At 47.2% G+C, this 19,290-nt stretch overlaps 2 protein-coding genes across 4 annotated transcripts in view; one reads left to right on the forward strand and one right to left on the reverse strand.

Moving 5' to 3' along the window:
- mipb (major intrinsic protein of lens fiber b) overlaps positions 1-314 on the forward strand; it is a 5,109-nt gene extending 4,795 nt beyond the window's left edge. For both annotated transcript variants that reach the window (XM_062541737.1, XM_062541736.1), the window contains one exon: positions 1-314. This exon is cut by the window's left edge and continues 2,374 nt beyond it. The gene's annotated coding sequence lies outside the window, so the exon portion shown is untranslated.
- A 1,184-nt stretch (positions 315-1,498) lies between these two features.
- rbm38 (RNA binding motif protein 38) lies at positions 1,499-17,074 on the reverse strand. Of its 2 annotated transcripts, XM_062541739.1 has the most exons (5): positions 16,612-17,074; positions 13,666-13,789; positions 11,582-11,636; positions 6,262-6,365; positions 3,751-3,968 (listed from the first exon to the last, which is right to left on the reverse strand). In XM_062541739.1, exons 1-5 carry the CDS (start codon positions 16,819-16,821, stop codon positions 3,889-3,891), a joined length of 573 nt encoding a protein of 190 aa, XP_062397723.1. In that variant the 5' UTR covers positions 16,822-17,074; the 3' UTR covers positions 3,751-3,888. The 2 variants fall into 2 exon arrangements, with proteins under 2 accessions (XP_062397722.1, XP_062397723.1); XM_062541738.1 differs by lacking the exon at positions 6,262-6,365 and having other exon boundaries at positions 1,499-3,968.
- Between the last annotated feature and the right edge of the window lie 2,216 nt (positions 17,075-19,290).

Here is a 19,290-nt window from a genome sequence, read left to right on the forward strand (position 1 = left end):
AAGAGTCTAACACATTACGAGAAAGTCCCCTTTTGCTAAATGGTATCTGTCTGAATGGACAGGCATGCCTTCTGATGTTGTTACTTCAGGCTGCATGTTGTAGTGCACTCAAAATGGCTTTCTTTCTTTACTCTGTGATGTGGGGAAAGCTATTTAAAAAGTTGGTCACAAAGGAAGTGATTTACCTATCCAGGAAGTGTTGCTGTGGTTCCCATCACTGCATTTTTTTGTATCATTATGTGTGTGTATGTATGTGTAAATATCACCTATTTGGGTTTTGATCGAGTAAAACAGACACATTTAACTATCTATGATGATGACTCAGAGTGTCAGACTTTGTTAGCTTAGTTAGTCTAAATGGAGGTTGCGTGAGTGTTGACGTGAGCTAGTGCTGGGAGGTGGGATGGGGGCTGGGGATAAGCGAGCAGCTCCACTGCAGTGGCTGGTGTGGTGTTTGGTAGAGCAGATCTCTGCGGAGAGATAGAGGCCCCCACAGGGGGTAACGGGGGCAGGATGGGTGAGGCTGAGGCAGGGGATGGGCGTGGCGGTGGTGGTGGTGGTGGCACGGGGCTGTATTTGTGGTGGAGAGATAACAGACTAACCCGGTTAGGAAAGCCCCTCTACTTGCATTCTGTACTCCTCAACTGTGTCTACATCAGTCACAATAGCAGCTGCATACAGCAGGCAGCACACCACCCACACGTTTGCGTACGTTGGAACCAAATTAAAGGTTGTCATGTGCGGTGAAAATCTTGGCTGCAGCATGCAATTCAGTATAGGCTACAATAACTTGGGTTACAGTTACAGTGGACTACCAATGTGAATTGTGTGAAGTGTGAATTTTAAAATGGCTACTTACACTGAAGGTTTTGTGTGAATACAACTTTTATAATTCACAGTAAAAATATTTAGAATGGAAAAATACACTACATCAAGCACCGGTTCAGTAGCATTAAGACTCTAGGGTTATTGTTCAGTGAATAGTGTTGCATGAGGTCCCTGACAAAAATTCAGAGTCTGAGGTAGAATTCAGTTCCTATTCAGCGGAGCTTAAAATGGCTGTCAATTTAAGGTTCCCCTTTATTTATGCGCTAGCACAGACCACAGAACTATAAGGGATAAGTACATCATTTACTTCCTCTTGAGTGAAAGATGTCTGGCTTTGCCTTTTCAACCATTGCGCAATGTCATGCCTGCGAGACTCCATCTCAACCCATGGGCCTGGACACAAAGATAAATGTGCAATTGCAACACATACATTTACAAAGTCCTTTATTGTGAACATTGTTGTATGGCTTCTGTCATACATAAATATTGTGCCACTGAGAAATGCCAACAGTATGGCAATGTCAGTACCCCACATTACCACCCTCCCTCCCTCCCAACATCTAGGCCTACATCCACTTCTCACAGACTCCATCCACATCAGGTATGTCCCTATATGGACAAGCGTCAGGCTTTCGTACAGCTGTTATTGAATTATGACACTGCTCACCCGTGCTCTGAAAAGTCTTTTATTGGAATGGGCTCCACTCCTCCTGAAATAACTCCATCTAAGACCCGGCCTAGCAGACCTCCTCCAGCACGACGACTATGCCCGACCTTTGTAAGCTGAGGGTGACAGTCTCAGAGAAAGCCTCCCAAGACACAGGTCTGATCGGTTATCTTCGAGAGTGACATGGAAGCACAGGTGACACATTTTTTTTACGGCAATATAAATACCTTCAACATAAATACTGTATCATCACCTCTCCCATGGCTGTCAACATAAATATGTCCTTACTAATTATCCTGGCTTTAGATAAATCATTATCTCAACTTACAGTGTTGTCTACCTTGGACATTTTCATCCGCCCACCACTACCAAACTGCATATTCAAATGATTGTGTGTTGCGCGTTGTATATGAAGAGAGAGAGAGAAAGAGAAAGAGAAAGAGAGAGAGAGAGAGAGAGAGAGAGAGAGCAAGAGAGAGGTGTTGGTGGAAAGTGAGACAGAGAGATTTTACAGACATAAATCAGACTAGGCATGAAGAAAAAATAGCTAAATGGCTAAATTCAGGCTACTATAATATCTAAGCCCTTTATAATTCTAAGACATAAAGCCTCAATGTTTGATAAAGAGCTGAAGAGTGAAGAATTAAGGAAATATACAAAAGGCCTCGTCAAGGACAGTTTTGAAGTGGTGTGGACATGGGTAGGTTCACCATCAGGGGAAGTGCTTTGTTTTTGCAAGGCCTACAAATGAAACCCTCTTCATACATCATCATTGATTTCTTTCTTATGTTTATGTTTTATCTACATCCATTGAATGATAAAAAAAATGTTTCATGAAACTGGTCATTAACAATTCTTATGATATGTATACTTCCAATGTTACAGGTGTGTTCAAGTGGGCATCTTAAGGTTAAATACTTGTAGTCTTTATTACTATTCCTTTTGTTAAGGTGATTTAATTAAGACTGGTTAAATCAGTTGCATTCTCATGTATGGTACTTTTTGTAGCATATTTATAGACAATTTGTTGGAATGGACAAAAAACTTTAGAGCTTAAGTTGTGCAACTATATCAATTATCGATGTATAACATTTTTGTGTTGCAAAATACCTCTGGAAATTTTTTGATGACAGGCTGTGGCATAGTCTATATATCTGATGTATTTCCTCCATTAATTAAGTTCAACCACTTCACATGCCAATTGCAACATATTACAGAATGTCCTGGGAAAGTCCAGTTTTCTGCCTACAATAAAATGCTGTTGATAGAATGTGCTGCAGAAGTAGTGTAGTTTTTTAACAAAATATCAATTTGACGATGGAAATGACTGAAAGATGTTTTGTGCTGTTTAGCCTCATTAATGATAAAATGTAGTTCTCCAACATAATCATAGTACAAAGACATGTATGTGGATAATATTAAACACTAACCCTGATCATGAAACTACCCATACATTTACTAATAGTATTCAGTACCTCTAGACATTGGTGTATATCATGTCAGTGTGTGTGTGTGTGTGTGTGTGTGTGTGTGTGTGTGTGTGTGTGTGTGTGTGTGTGTGTGTGTGTGTGTGTGTGTGTGTCTGTGTGTGTGTGTGTGTGTGTCTGTCTGTGCTATGGTGCCCATAAAAACAGTTAGGGTTTCAACATTTAGTTTTAAAGTAACCCTTAGCTTGTTGATCATCCACTTCCTCCATTAGTCCTGAGCAGTGGAGCTTGGCCGAGGCCCCACAGGCCTCCCCTGCACAAGGCCTCCTCCCTGGCCTCTCTCAGAGTGAACTGTACCTGGGGCCCCTTACCACCCCCTCATCCACAGTCCAATACACAGCCAGGGCCCTGAGTCCACTGAGTTCATATAACAATTATACTACCAGCACAGACGATAACAAAGATACACAGTGAAAAATAACATTAATTATAATATTAATAAATTGTAAAAAATGTTCTACTAATGTTTGTTTAAACTAATGGTGGCTTTTTGTTTGTTTTGCTTGTTTGTTTGTAACAGAGTCCATAAACAGGAAGCCCTTTGGGTGTAACTGGGGGCTCCACTTGACGATAACAAGCCCCACTTGGATGACATCACAGCTCTTCGTCCCGTCTTGATGATGTCATAGTGCAATAATCAACTCTGCTTGCCCAGTCCTCCTCACTGCAGGCGGTCTGAATGCAATGGCTGGGCGGGATACTGGAGGAAGGCAGCCGCTGCAGGGTTGGAGCCCGCTGAGAGGGCTTGCGGGAGGTGGTTCGGGTTGGCAGCAGCGGAGGGTCCGAGGGCGGTCGTGGTGGGATAGGTGTAGCTGAGGAAGCTTGGCGAGGCCGCGTAAGGGTACTGCTCAAAGGCGGCAGACGCGTACTGGGCGTAGGCTGTGTTGTAGTCCAAATAGGGGGAGCCTACGGTAGATGTGACCTGAGTGGGTAGCACCAGACTGGGCTGGACAAAGGCCTGGGGGTACACATACTGCTGAGCCAACCTAGAGAAGGACAGGAAGAGAGAGAGATAAAGAGAGAGAAAGAGAAAGACAGAGAGAGCAAATGGAAAGAGAAAGAGAAAGAGATCGAGATTATTCCTTTGTATACCTTCACTTTCACTGAGGTTAGCACATCTGCTCAGGAAGTCACGTTTCAAAAAACAAACAAAAAACCCCCACTGAACTCAGACACTGAGCCCTAGGACTAAATCCTCAACCCCCTAAAATAGCAAAGGACACTTCCTCCCACACTCAAAAAGACACAAAGTCACACACACACACACACACACACACACACACACACACACACACACACACACACACAAGCATGCACGCACACAAAAGGACTCTACACTCACTAATTTTGACAAGCACACTCTGCAGACACACAAACAGTTCAGCTCAAAAAACAAACACACATGCAGCACACAATTTGCACAGAAAGAGAGAGAGCGAGAGAGAGAGAGCGAGAGAGAGTGGAAGAGAAAGAGGGAGACACCGCCCATTGAGTTTAGAGTGTGGGGAGCTGCAGGCTCATTGAGGGTGCTCAGCTGGAGGGGCTGGATGGGGCTCGGGTGGGGTTGGGGTGGGTTGGGGTGGGGTGAACATCCTCATCTCTCCTGCGTGATGAGGTCATGCCTCTGGGAGGTAAGAGGTTGCCAGGGAGAAGAGCAAGCAGTGATGAGCACAAAAACACACTCGCACGAAAACACGCCTCACGCTCACATACACACACACACACACACACACAGTGTGCATTCACACACACAGGGATAAATGTTCTTATGAACGTACTCATAGGGACTCACATCCTCCTCGTAGCCTCTCACACACACTCACACACGCATACCCACTCACACATGCACACACACAGACACACCCACACACACACACACACACACAAGCCTCAAAATTACAATGCACAACACAATGCACAAGTACACTCACACCTACACATGTCCACTGCCAGCTATAGCTCATTGGGCTCCAGTGCGGAGGGCAGCACTGACTGATCTCATTAGAACAGTGGCCCAGGCCCACGGGCGCCTGCCATCCACAGCGCCACACCCCTGGTGTTTCACTCACCTCTGGATGCAATTATCACCAGCACAGCAAACCAGAGGAGCGCTATATATAGAGCACAAGAGCTCTCCAGAGGAAGATTCATTATCACAGCCATTTGGGAACTACGCAAGCTCTCTTTTCCCTCTCACACACACCCACACACACACACACGCGCACGCACGCGCACGCACGCAAACGCCTACGCACACATATGATATGTGCACAACTGCACATACATACACTACACACAACACACACAACACACACACACACACACACACATACATACTGAAACACAAAAGTTCGCCCACAACCCCACTGAGGCCACACTCAACGAGCATTCACACATATAAACAAACATGGACACAGACACAACCATTAAACTAATCTGAGAGAGATCATGCTCTGGGTGAGGCTGATGTCATTTCCTGTGTTAGTGTTTGGTATCTGTTTTGTAATGGCCAGAAGTAACCATATAAAACACATTCGACACAAAACCTCTTCACTGGCACTGCAATTTACTTGTCTTTCTCTCTCTCTCCAACCTAAACACATTTACACGCACGCACGCACGCACGCACGCACGCACGCACGCACGCACGCACGCACGCACGCACGCACGCAAGCACACACACACACACACACACACACACACACACACACACACACACACACACACACACACACACACACACACACACACACACACACACACACACACACACACACACACACACACACACACACACACACACACGGGTGTGGGGTGGGTTGGGGTGGGGTGAACACACACACACACACACACACACACACACACACACACACACACACACACACACACACACACACACACACACACACACACACACACACACACACACACACACACACACACACACACACACACACGGGTGTGATGGACAAACACACCACTGAGCACACAATGAGGATTTAGGGGATTCTGGGTTGCTTACCCCTAAACACAGAGATCCAGGCCTGTGTGTGCTTACACCAAACACCCATGCCTCCCAACACACACACACACACACAGCTTCTTATCTGTCCTCCACCCCCAACCCAAGCATGCAGAAACAAGGGAATACTGAAAATCTCAAAAAAGGAAACACATAGCCTGAAACGTATCTGGCCTCTCACTCCAACATCCTGTCACACACACACACACACACACACACACACACACACAGGCTGCAGTGTCATTCTTCCACTGTACCAATGTTTTGTCCTCTGCTGTGGGCTGATGTATTGAAAGTGACAGTAGCTTTGTAGGAGAGGCAGAAGAGGAGCCCTGTGTCCTGGCTGTGCCTTCTTGCTGCGCTATCATACGCCATAGAAGAGAGAGACAGAGAGAGATAGAGAGAGAGAGGGAGAGAGAGAGAGAAGGGTAGAATAAAGGAATGAAGGGTAGATGGAGATACAGAGAGACAGGGGGGGAAAAAAGACAAATGCACGGATGGTGAGAGAGCCAAAGACAGAGAGAGGAAGAAGACCGATAGCAAGCGACAGCCGACAAAGATGGAGAGAGGCCAGAGAAGGAGGGACGGAGAGGCGGAGAGAGGGAGAGCAGATTGTGGCTAATGAAGAGATGCGCGCTGGGGCAGCGGGCCGAGCAATGACAAATGGAACTCGCCGAGCCGCGCTGCGGAAAAAAACATGCCGCCCGAGCACGCGAGTGTGAAATTCTGCCCGCCGCCCGTTGCCCTCCCCTGGCCGAGGTCACTCGGGGTCGTTCCTCCTGCCGGGGGGGCGGGGGGGGGGGGGGGGGGGGGGATCGGGAGAGAACGCTGTGACCCTGCGCAGCCCCAAGGCCTCTGCAGCACTTCAGACCCGCAGGAGGATGGAGATGGAGAGGGAGAGGGAGAGGGAGAAAGAAAGAAAGAAAGAAAGAAAGAAAGAAAGAGGACAGAAAGAAGGAAGGAAAGAGAGGACAATAAAGAAAAAAGAAAGAAAGAAAGAGAGCCGAGTCAGTGGAGATGCACTGAAATGAGGCGATCCAGTGCTGCGGCGAGAGGAAGAGGAAGAGGAAGATGGACAGGACGACAGACAGCTGTGGTTCCCTCATCTGTCATCCTTCATCTGCGCCTGAGAGCCCGCCCAGCTGGGGCCCAGGTAAGGGCTGAGGGCAGGTAAAGCAGAGCACCGCAGCGGACAGGGAATCTACCCAGCACACTCCTCACCAGGGGCTCTGTTTGTTCCTGAAAGCTTCAAGCGCTCGTCATGAACTGAACTGAAATGAAATGAAATAAATGAGTATTATTTATTTCCGGAACCTTCCCTCTTGGGCATGGTGACTACTGTGTGGCACTACGCAATTTGGGAGAAAGCTACCCACAAGGTGGTGCTGGCCTCTCCAGCATCCTCCGACCGGCCTAGAATCCTGTCGTGTCTTCGCTTCGTATTCTCTCACTCACTCAGACAGCCGATTTCATTCATCAAGCGTACACCTCTGGGTGAAGCTAATTAGTCGGTGCGAACACCGCTGAGGAGGATCTCTCTCCCTTTTTTTTTTCCTGAACCTGGAGAGACATTCTTCAGCGCTTAATGAGAAATCCTCTGACCGAGAACACCCACTGCACTGCACTGCACTGCCCTGCACTGCCCTTCCCTCCCCAGCATGGGTTCATACAGACGGATGGAGTCAGGAGCGAGAGCAGGCTGTGGGGAGCTGAGCTCGTGGCCCTACAGGCGCTTGGTTGTGAGCTGATGGTGGTGGGAGCTTCACTCAGGCGCTCAAACGTGTGGGCTTGCTGAGCGAGAGCTTTCTAATTGGCCCCCATGGGTGAGAGCAGAGAGAGCCAGAGGGGTGGTGGTGGGGGGGGGGGGACAGAATAAAAGCTGCCCCCATCTTTGGGGAGAACCAGAGAAAGAAAGAAAGATAGACAGAAAGAGAGAGGAAGTGAGGGAGGGGAGGAGCAGGAAACAAAGATGGGAAAGAATCACAGAGGACACTCTGGCTACTTGAGAGAGATCGACTGAAGATTAAAAACTGACACCGAGTGGGAGTGTGGAGTGGGGGAGGTGTCAGAGAGAGAGATGGGAGAGGGTTTGGAAGGTGGCACAGATGCTGTGGATGAATGATCCGCACACTGCCACTTCAGCAAAATGAGGGTCTTTAGATTGCTCTGCAGCCAGCCACCCCCTCCCTTCATCCCCTGCTCCGGTCTCCCAATCCTCCACTCCCACTCCCTGCCATCCCCCACCTCTGCTCTGCCCGTCCCCACACAGGGCTTTGGGTTCCCCAGTGTCTCCCAGACCCTAATCCTCCTCTTTAGAGCCTAGCCTAGCCTAGCCTGGTTTAGCCTAGCCTGGCCTCCCCTGTGTCTGTTTGCACAGGAAATGTGAAATAGCTCTCCACCACACCGCTCTTCCTCTTCAAAGTTTTTTTTTTTTAAAAAGAGGAGTAAAAAATGAGAGAGTGAGAAAACGAGAGAGAGAGAGAGAGAGAGAGAGTGTGAGAAAATGGTGCCAGCCTCTGTGTGCCGGTCTCAAGAGAGGAGCGTGATGTGTGCCCTGCCAGCGAGCAGATGGGTGTTTGGGCCGGCGTGCCAACGCAGAGCTGTGGCCACGGGGCACAGGGCTTCTCCCCCAGAACCCCTCTAGGCTCCCCCCTTTACCAAACAAGGACATGCAGACCGACCGGCTACAGAGGGAGGAAGGAATCAATTTAGCAACGGGAACAAAAAAAAAAGGAGCTGTTTTTGTCCAACTAGTAGTGCATGCGTCAATGAGAAAACAAGGAGGTCCCATAGCTACTTTGGACAGAGTTCATGTTAACATTGACTTCAGTAGCCTCTTGGTAAATCTGGACTCTGCTTAGGACATGAGGTCACGTCTTGCTCAGGCTTTGCCCAGCATGTCTCTCTTTAGCATTCAAATGAGGTGTCTCTCTTGAGTAAACTGCCTAAGAGCTGTGGCCCTCAGTTTAAACACCATAAGCCTCCCATAATGGACTCCCAACACCTGTCCCAACACAGACATCTTACCCAGTCAGCACAGCAGCATACAATGGCTGTGTGAGCTAGCTAGCTTAGTCGGACATCATGGAGCTCTACCTTAGGCAAACACAAAAAGGACTCAAATTGGGATGTGTGAGTGTTGCCGTTTGTTGAGGGTAAGGTTTACCTCATTTACAGGGTCAGAGCAAAGTCATCAACAACAGGTCTTCTCTTCTTTTTTTGACAAAGTTCAGTTTCGTTCATAAACAATGCAGCACACTCAACCCTCTGAAGAAAAGCAGATTTTCAAAAAATCCATTTTCCATCTTCATTTCCACACAACAGCATGTTCCAGACATGCTAATGTCTGTGTGGAGTTTCTGATGAGTGTGTTAATAATGGTCATTATCTCCTTAAGAGGATGAGCGGAGAGAGGTGTGTGCAACGACGCCCAGACCCCTCCAGCGAGTGGGCTGCGGACGCTGTCTCATAGTCAACGCAATCAACCCACATTCACTAATTCATAAGCCCCTGAGGGCCACTCCCAAATCCCCCAGAACCAATCCTCCTCAATAATTCAAGAGTGGCAGCTGAAATTTTAATAATCATTGAGCCGTGAAGTTTAAACTGGGCCTTCTGAAAGGACCTCCTGTCCCTCGCAAAAAAACCGGAGCCCCTTCTGGACCGGCCTCTCAGCATAACAAATGTCATCGTTTCCATGGCGACCGCAAATGGAGGGGACCAAACTGTCCCTGCACTTCGTAAACATGAAGACAAATAACAAACTCGTCCCAACTTTGTGTGGCTAATAATAACAGCGTTCATCATCCTTTTTTTCCCCCTTTGGTGTTTTTATACAGACTCGTCACAACAGTTTCACAGAGACAGAACCAGTTCCTTAGTCACAGTGGAATATTTTGGAAGCCATTATAGAGGATTGGAGAGTGCTCCCCTCTGAGACTGACAAGGGTCGTCCAATGAGAGGAGGGCGAGTAAGGAGGACATCCAATCGGAACACGGAGTGGGAGGAGAGAGAGACCTCCATCATGTCTTCCACAGCCCTGACAGCAGACAGAGGCAAGCCAAAGCACCCCGAGCTCCCTCCCTTCTACATGCTCCATCTCCACTCGAGACCCTACATAAGCTGTTTATACAACAACGTCTCGGCACCAGTCACAAGTGTGTGTGAGTGAGTGTAGGTGCAGGGATGTGTGCAAGTCAGTGTGTGTGTGTGTGTGTGTGTGTGTGTGTGTGTGTGTGTGTGTGTGTGTGTGTGTGACAGAAAGAGGAAGAAACTGTTTAAAAGAGTGCATATTTTTATTGCCTGTGGGAAGCTCCTACATGTATATGCATGTTGTTTATACATGAATGTGAGTTTGAATGTTAAAGGAGTACATCCTGTAAGTTACACTGAGAGACACTGAGAGTGAGTGAGAAACATGTGGTGGAAAATCAATACACACACAGGTGTGTACTCGTGAGTTTGCTCATATGATGTGTGTGTGAGTATGTGCTATCTCAATGGTTAAGTGCGTGCGTACGTGCGTGCGTGCGTGCGTGCGGGCGTGCGTGTGTGTAAATATGTGAGACTTGCTGACCCTGCTGACAAGCGGGTCAGGGCTGACGAGGAGGAGAGGGGAGCTGGACTCCTCAGCGCACTAATGGCCTGTGAAAGGAGCCGAGCGGAGAGGAGAGCAGCAAGAAAAACAGGCCTGCGCCCAAAATAAACCCACGGTAAACAGTGCCAGGATAGTAAACACACAGCCCCAGACAGAGACAGAGAGAGAGAGAGAGAGGGAGAGAGAGAGGGGGAGTGTGTGTGTGTGTGTGTGTGTGTGTGAGAAAGAGAGAGGTTGTGTGTATGTGTGTGTGTGTGTGTGTGAGAGAGAGAGAGGTTGTGTGTATGTGTGTGTGTGTTTGTGAGAGAGAGATAGAGAGAGCGAGGCTGTGTGTGTGTGTGCGTGTGTGTGTGCGTCTGAGTGTGTGTGTGTGTGTGAAAGAGAGAGAGAAAGAGAGAGATTGTGTTTGTGTGTGTGTATGTTTGTGTGTGAGAGAGAGATTGTGTTTGTGTGTGTGTATGTGTGTGAGAATGAGAACAAACAAGTGAGTGAGAGAGCAAGTAAGAGAGAGAGAGAGTCTGTGTCTGTGTGTGTGTGTGTGTGTATGTGTGTGTATGAGCTTGTATGTGTGTGTGAATGAGTAAGTGAGTGAATGAGCAAGCAAGTATGAGAGACAATGTCTGTGTGTGTGTGTGTGTGTGTGTGTGTGTGTGTGTGTGTGTGCGCGTGTGTCTGCGTGTGTGTGTGTGTGTGCACGCCCGTGTGTGTGAGTAAGCGAGAGGGAGAGGTCCAGGAGACAGAGGTGAGACTCTGTTTGGACAAACTACACTCTCCTTCCTCTGAGATGAAATGATTGCGAAGAGAAAGAGATGGAGAGATTGTTGTGCGGATAAGAATAAAGTGCGGTGCGGTGCGGTGCGGTGCGGTGCGGTGCGGTGTGGTGCGGTGTGGTGCGGTGCGGTGCGGTGCGGTGTGGTGCGGTGTGGTGCGGTGCGGTGCGGTGCGGTGCGGTGCGGCGCGGCGCTCTCCTCTGGCTTACCCATACTGCCTCTGTAAGAGCGAGGGGTGGATCTGCTGCACGCCAATGGAGAGACCTGCAGGGGACAACACAAGACAACACAAGACATTAGGAAACAACAGATCACATTTGTGTAAACATGGATACAAACGTGAGAGACAGAGATAGAGAGGACGGGATAGAGGAATGATGACATCATACACACATTTAAAGGCAGCTGCTGTTGTTTGTTGTTGTTGTTGTTGGATCTTTTAGTTAACTTCTACTATTTATATCACTTCTCCTTGATCCTGGTCTTCTCCGATTTCTTTCCTTTTTTTGCTTTCTTTTCTCTCCCTCCCCCACATCCACCCTCTCCACCCTTCCCACCCCACCCCACCCTCCCCTCCTCTCCTCGCCCCTCCAGTGTTGTCATTGCTCATGCCTCCGTGCCCTCCCCTGTTCACTCACTGAACTGAAAAACGTCCAGCCTGTTTATTTGAAAGCGCAACAGCCAATCTGGAGAGACACTGATGAGAAACATCTCTCGCTTGACTAACCCTTCCTGCAGCCCTGCCCAGCTCTCTCTTCTCTCTCTCTCCTCTTCTCTCTCTCTCTCTCTCCTCTCCTCTTCTCTCTCGCTCTCTCTCTGCATGTCTCTTTGTCTCTCTCTCGCACACAAACACAGAGACGATGAGAACACATTGGTGACTACCCCAGCTCTCAACATGCATCAGCTGAGGCTGAGTCATACAGGTCAGACACACTGCTCTCTGTCCCCTCTCTCTCCCTCTCTTTCTTCTCGGCTATCGCCTCTTCTCCTCTCTGAACTCTCATAACCCCCTCCTCCCCTCCCCTCCCCTCCTCCCTCCTCCACCTCTATTTGGGATGAATCACTGCAGAGGTTTGAATAGGCCTGCAGTGAAGACATGCTCTTCTGCTCCATCTTAATCTCTGGTTCTCTCTGCATTCACGGTTTCTCTTCCCGGGCCATGCGTTATAGCGTTCATTCAGACATCTCAATTTCCGTCTCCCCCCTCTTTCTCTCTCTGTTTCTTGCCACCCACTTTTTCCTCATTTTTGTGGTCGTCCTTGTTGTTGTTCAGAAGTGCGCTGTTCTCCACTTATCAGTATCCCCAACGGAGCACGTACTGTACCGCTGCACTCCTACACTGTGTCTGACTACACCCATCCTCCCTCCTCCCCCCACACGTGACGTCACAGAGAGTGTAAAAGACGCCCTTCTGAGAAATCCTCTACACTCATGTCACCTCAAGGACTCAAGGACCCCACGGCTGACACTATGACTGAATCACGCCATGACAGCAACATGGAGACAACTCACCAACCCCACCCCCCCTGACATACTCACACACACACACACACACACACACACACACACACACAGTGTGTGTGAGAGAGAGAGAGACATGAAATGCCGCACGGAGAGTGGCTCTTCAGGACTTTCAGGCTGGCGTTAACTGATACCTAACATGCTTGAGGGGCTTCGGGGAGGAACGCTGCACAACAGAAGCAGATGTTTTTGGGGAGTGAGGTTGTGTGGTGAAATGTCAATTTGCAGTGAGTCAGCGTGTGTGTTCCTCCGGACTGGTAGGTGCTGCATGCTAGGTGAGGGGAGGGAGGGTGGGGGGGGGGGGGGGGGCTGTTGTGAAGCAACGGGGGAGACGGCTGAGCATTAGCCAGGGCTGTGATTACATGACGCAACACAGACAAAGCTGTGCGGCAACACATAACCACATGCCTAAAGTCCACCGACGAGACAGGCACAGACCACAGTCATGGTATAGCGTGCCGTGTCTCGCGTCTCCTCCTTGACCTCCTTGCTGCTGAGCTCTGGGCCTGTTACGGAGGGACGCAGACCGTAGAGGCGCAAACAACCCTGCTGCTGACACCACCGTCAGTGCTGACATCTCCGTCTATAACGTCTTAAAGGTGTAGTCCTTGAGCTCAACAGCCAATGAAACACCCCTCAAGCGATGTTGTTGATTGGCAGGAATTAGGGTACATCCCATGTACAGAACCAGGACTATGTAAACTTTGCCCCAGAGATGAGGGAAGTTATTTTCTTATTCAAAATAGCTGCTGCGGCAGGAATCACGACTCACCTGTTTGTGGGCTGCGAGGCTTGGCTCCAAGGTAAGCCAGGTTGACGTTGGCTTTGCGGCCGTCGATGATGGGGTTGGGGTCCTTACAAGCTCGCTCTGCTGCCCCCCTGTCTGTCATGGTCACCTGACACAACAAAGAAAAGCCATTTCAGCAGGACATACACATACCATTGGTCTACATTGCCAGTGCCAGAGTAGGATAGAGATCACAGCAGCTGTTTAAAAAGCTCTCTTTTCCCCCCATCATGTGGACCTTGTTATAAGGAACAAGTGCATGATGAAATTAAATTGATTAGGCGGCAAGATCTATGGGGAAAACCCTGCCCCCCACCTCCCTTGCTGTTGCCACCATAATCTAACTAACCCACTTAAACTCCATTTGGAGTCTTGAGAGAAATGCTTTCCAATTTGTGCTCTGAAATCTTTGTAGTTGTTTTAGAGCGCTTTAGAGAGTCGAGGGGGTGTAGGGTAGATTGGCAGGCATGTCCCACGAGCTGGCCTAGCCTATGAAACTGTGTGTGATCACGAGAGAGTGGAATGTAGATGGTTATGGGAGTAGGATGGATTTGACTACAGTAAAGTACAATGGAATATGGCAGAGCACAGCACACTAGCTTAGCAGACCTTGTTTGACACTGATTACAGAAGAGCACTTCACAACTGAGTGACTGGCTCTGTCAGCGGAACAAAGTAGTTTAGGAAAAGTAGGACTGACCTAAGTATGGAAGAGAGGTACAAACTCAAGACCAGATATCCCAAGAATGTCATTAAGATCCAAACACACACACACACACTATGTGTGTGTGCGCGTGTGTGTTTGTGTGTCTGTGCGTACACGCACGAGTGTGTGACCTCTGAGTTTATGAGCTTTTTTGGTTTACTAAAAATGGAAATGAAGATAAAGTCATGTGGGTTTGGCTCAACGCCGTGCCAGAGCGATACACACGTACGCATAGTTATGCACAGGTTATAGGGCTGGGGTCACAGTCCTCTCTCAACAAAAACAGGAGAGAAGGGGTGGTAGGACATTTTCTCTCCTCTGCTTTTCATCACACGATCAGCAAGAGTAATGCTTTGGCCTGCTTCAAAGAACACGCTAAGTGTTACAAAAACACTCAAGCATTCAGAATGAGAAGTACTAATGTCCAACTGTCTCACTTGCTATCAACAACAGTATACACACACAGGCCCACAGCTGTGGCCACATTAATTATCTCAGTAGTCACTAGTCTGCTAAGTAAAACGAGAAAAAGCAGAGCAGTGAAAGAACACATATGGGAAAACATCAAGGCTGTGTGGAGCCCTGGTGAGAATTCCCTCTGCAGTTTAGTCTAACCCCTCTTCTGTGGGTTGAAATTCTATTATCCTCAAACATCTAAGTGGAACTTGTGCATTGGAGTCCTTGGCAGGATATATTCAAGGGTGAAGAAAGTATGTGGAGCATGAGTCCTTTCTCTGCCTCCTTTCTTTCTTTCACTCCTCTTGTGACATGTACTGTAAGATTGCACGGCACTTCAGGAGCATGTGGAAAGGGGAAGTCAGATCGAAACCAGGGCCTTATCTCAAAGCCCCAACTGCCAGAGGGTAGCTGACAGTGTCACACTTCTGTGGCTGCGTTTTAGCGTTTGAGGTGTTTGTCTTTGTGTGAGTGTGAGTGTGTGTGTGTAGGAGAGAGACTCATTAATATAACATTTTTTCAAGCAACAGGGTAGATCTGTTTTTTGTCATTTGCTTTGTACCTTCATGTTAGGTAAACAGAGACAGTCATTCTACTGGAATATCAGCAATCCTCTCGCTGACTGTGTTACCTGTGTTTTAACTCGGGTTGCATGGTTACAGCAGGACTAACAGCAACTCCCTCACCAACACTGGTTAATGTGTTTCTTGAGATCAAATGATAACTGACACACTTCAAAGAAACAGATCTATTTATGGTGTTACATGAAACACAAAACACCTCTCTCTCTCACCCAACAGAACTGCCCATGTTCAACAGTTTGCAATAACCACAAAGACGAGGCCCTACATTTAAGTACATCTCAAGCGCTCTCCCCCTCACACACTTATTAAAGCTGACCTATGGACGCACAGAATTATGTAGGCCTATATATCTAACTCGCAAACTAACTCTAAAGACTTCATCTGTAAGACTTGAGTCTTAAGCACAAAATCCATATACAATCCGTTCAAATGGCCAATTACTGTCCACAACTGGCAGTAATCACCCAGTCATGCTTAAAGACTATGCATGTGCACATAAAACCCGTGGCTCATATAATAGCCTAAGATACGAAGAGAGCTGTAAACTGATTTTCGGTTAGATATTTTTATACCATGACCAGGGTCATTGGCATGAGCCCACACCTGTAACAATAACGAGCGTCTGTAGAACAATGAAACATCGCTTCCGGAGGGAAACAGACGAGCACATTTTAACCTTGAAGTAGGCAAGAGACACGTGTTTATCACCCCCTTCCCTCTCTCTGTCTGTCTGAGAGAGAGAGAGAGAGAGAGAGAGAGAGAGAGAGAGAGAGAGAGAGAGAGAGAGAGAGAGAGAGAGAGAGAGAGAGAGAGAATGAAGACTTACTCTGAGCAGTGGACCATTTAACAGACAAGAGTAAATAGTTAAGCTGGGCTACTAACATTCGTATCCATACGGCTGCAAGGATACATAACCTGGTTGCTTTAGCCTACGTTAGATCAACACACACGGCAGGTCGTTTCTTGATTCTATAAAACCAATCGAGGAGTCTTTCCAGTGAATCAGGACCCTTGCTGTAATCACTCCGTTAGTGTTTCACGGCTGCAATAAGGCTGAGCCGAATCGTTGATTCTCTTGTTTTCACCGGTAGGTAGTGGAACTCTAAGCATTTGCGTCACACAGTAATAACTAGGATATAACATGTCAGCTCAGCCAAACAATTTGCTTGTTTCCAGTGTACTTACAAATCCATATCCTCTCGATTTCCCGGTCTGTCGGTCAGTTATAACAACAGCCTCGTCGATATCCCCGAAAGTTTCGAAATATTTTCGAAGAGATGCATCCGTGGTATGGTATGGTAAGCCACCCACAAATATCTTTGTGAAAGTAGTGTCTTTTTTGATTGTAGGATGCATTGTCTCCAATGTCCCCTTAACGAACTGATGCAAAAGCATTTGATTTGCCAGCGCGCAGGATGTACAGAATATAGGCTACAGCCAAACAAGTAGTCCAATTAGCATAAATAACTTCAGAAACAAAATATTCCCAGTCTTCGATAATAAAGGAGGTAGGCTCTGTTCTTTCTCCCGTAGCCTACACAATCTGGCAGTATACTTGCCGGTCCGTCCTCCACTATTCTTTTTCCTATTCCATTTCCATAGGCATACGCGTTACGCACCAATTTTGGAGACAGCCTGTCCCAACTGACAGGTGGCTTAAGGAGTTACCACATGAAGCACCAGAAAGATTCTTATAGGCGAAGTGAGATGAGAACGCCTCTTCGCTTTCTTGACCAATATGTAGTTGGAGCGTCTCACATTTGGTTACTCCTACAAGTTCCTCCATCTGACGTTCAAGGGCCTCCCTTCTCCAGCCCTGCCCCACCCCACTTAATCCGTCTGCACCTGTCTTTGTCTGGGTATTCTGGAAACATGATAGAATTCGAGACTTTGACTGAAAATTCAGAATCGAATTGAACCGAGTAGGCTAATGTTAACAGACAACGTTGGCCGCCATAGTCTTGTGTAGCCTTATCTCTATGAGAATCAGTGAAATGTTGCCTGTTTGCTGTAAAGAACAGCAACATATCGTTAACGTGTGAAACCAGTGTGATTGCACATCTTTGTTAACAATGTAGCCTATAACACAACCTGATCTGTCATAGGCCTACCCTACTAAATGTAGCCTATGTTGTGGGCCTGGCTACTCGGCGTAATTAAGTGCTTCGCCTACGGCTAGTGAGGTGCGCAAAAGTGTCTTAACCGTTTTGAGAATTGGTCTTAAAATGAGACTTTCCGTTTGTATATCACAGAGGAAGATGTTTAGAGTGTCTTTATTTTGCTGATCATAGTCATAGTCTTCACTGCACTGGTTAAACGTGTGAAAACAGGAACCACAAGCAACTGGTGGTAAACGAGTGATATAAAGGACAGTGGGGCACATGAAAGACACTGTCCCGGTAGGAGTGAGGGGAAATGAGTGGGATGAAAGAGAAATCGAGGAGGCGGAGGGAAATAATGAATGGAAGGTGACAAAGCCAAACTTTCGCTGGCGTCGTTTTGGCGGAGTTTATGTGACAAAACTATAGGCCTCCCAGACCTAATTAAGACAAGTCTTTTCCTCTAAATGAAAGATTCCATAATGGTATCAGTAATCATTATAATACAAGATAATAGGCTACAATTCTTTGGTTCTGGCTCAACACGGCATCAATAAATATTAATAGGCTATACTATGTTTATGCTACAATGCAGTGAATTTATATGAGTAGGCTGTGTGTTGTAGTGTACGTAGCCTACACAGTAGGCCTACACTCTTTCACACTCTAACCTTTCTGCTTTCACATGTTCTTAATTCCTTCAGATTTAAGAATCATTATTACAGGTCTTGCAGCATTTCAACATTTCCCAAAAGTGAATGTGTCATTACCGTATCTCTTTTGCAAGTGGGCCCTGGCCAAGAAGGCAGCACACAAAAAGCAAGACCTTTTTCACAGCAGCCAGTTTGACATGGACTATAGGGCAAGCAAATGCAGGTATTAAAATGAGTGACATATCTTATATGATATGCCAAACTAAAATGCTGACAAAGGCTTTTGATTCTTATGAGCCAGCCACATTCTACCTTCATTGTCAACAACTTTCGTGTAATTGTAGTAACTGACTCTTTTGACTAAGTCCTCTGGGGTGTTAAGCCAGCCAGGTTTACTGTATGAGCGAGTAGGCCTACACCTCAAACAGAATAGTCTGGCAACTGGTAACTTAAAAAGCCTTAAAAGAGTTGGACTAGCCAGAAGAAACAAATCACTGACTGTGAGACCATGTCACTATAAATAAGTTGGGACAAGCAGTTTCAACCACTCTAAATGCCCTATGCTCCTCTCTTGGTGGTCTTTTCTGACGACAGACTCATTGTCTCTGGGTTTCACTCATACCCCACTGTCAAGTGCCATATCCTTGCTGAGTTTCTCATCTGAAAAATCCCATCCGACTTCATAACATATAATATGAACTTCTAAAACCACCGTCTGCAGTCAAAAGAATGTATTGTCCCAGTAGTTAATATGCCTATGATCTGAAACATTTCACCGATTTGTGGCCAATTTCACTCATTTGAGACATGGCTGTACACAAAAAAAGACAACACTCCCCCTGGTGGAAAGATAGAGTCATTGCATCTTCATTCAGTTCATTGAGGATTCTGCCATTCCCTGCTCAACCAATGTATCCAAAGCAACACACAAGTAAACCAAGGTATTTTTTTCTGGTCTACAAACAACAGCATGCAAGTCTGAATTGGAATTGTGTTCTGAGGTCCATCACTGACTGCCTTCTCAGCCATAACCCTCTGCAGTTTGCTTGTCATGGTAATGATTCACTCATACACCTATTTCTCCATGTGCCACAGTAAGCCCAAACCAAGGT

This window comes from Sardina pilchardus, chromosome 7 (genome assembly GCF_963854185.1).
Source record: "Sardina pilchardus chromosome 7, fSarPil1.1, whole genome shotgun sequence".
Classification (NCBI taxonomy): Eukaryota; Metazoa; Chordata; class Actinopteri; order Clupeiformes; family Clupeidae; genus Sardina; species Sardina pilchardus.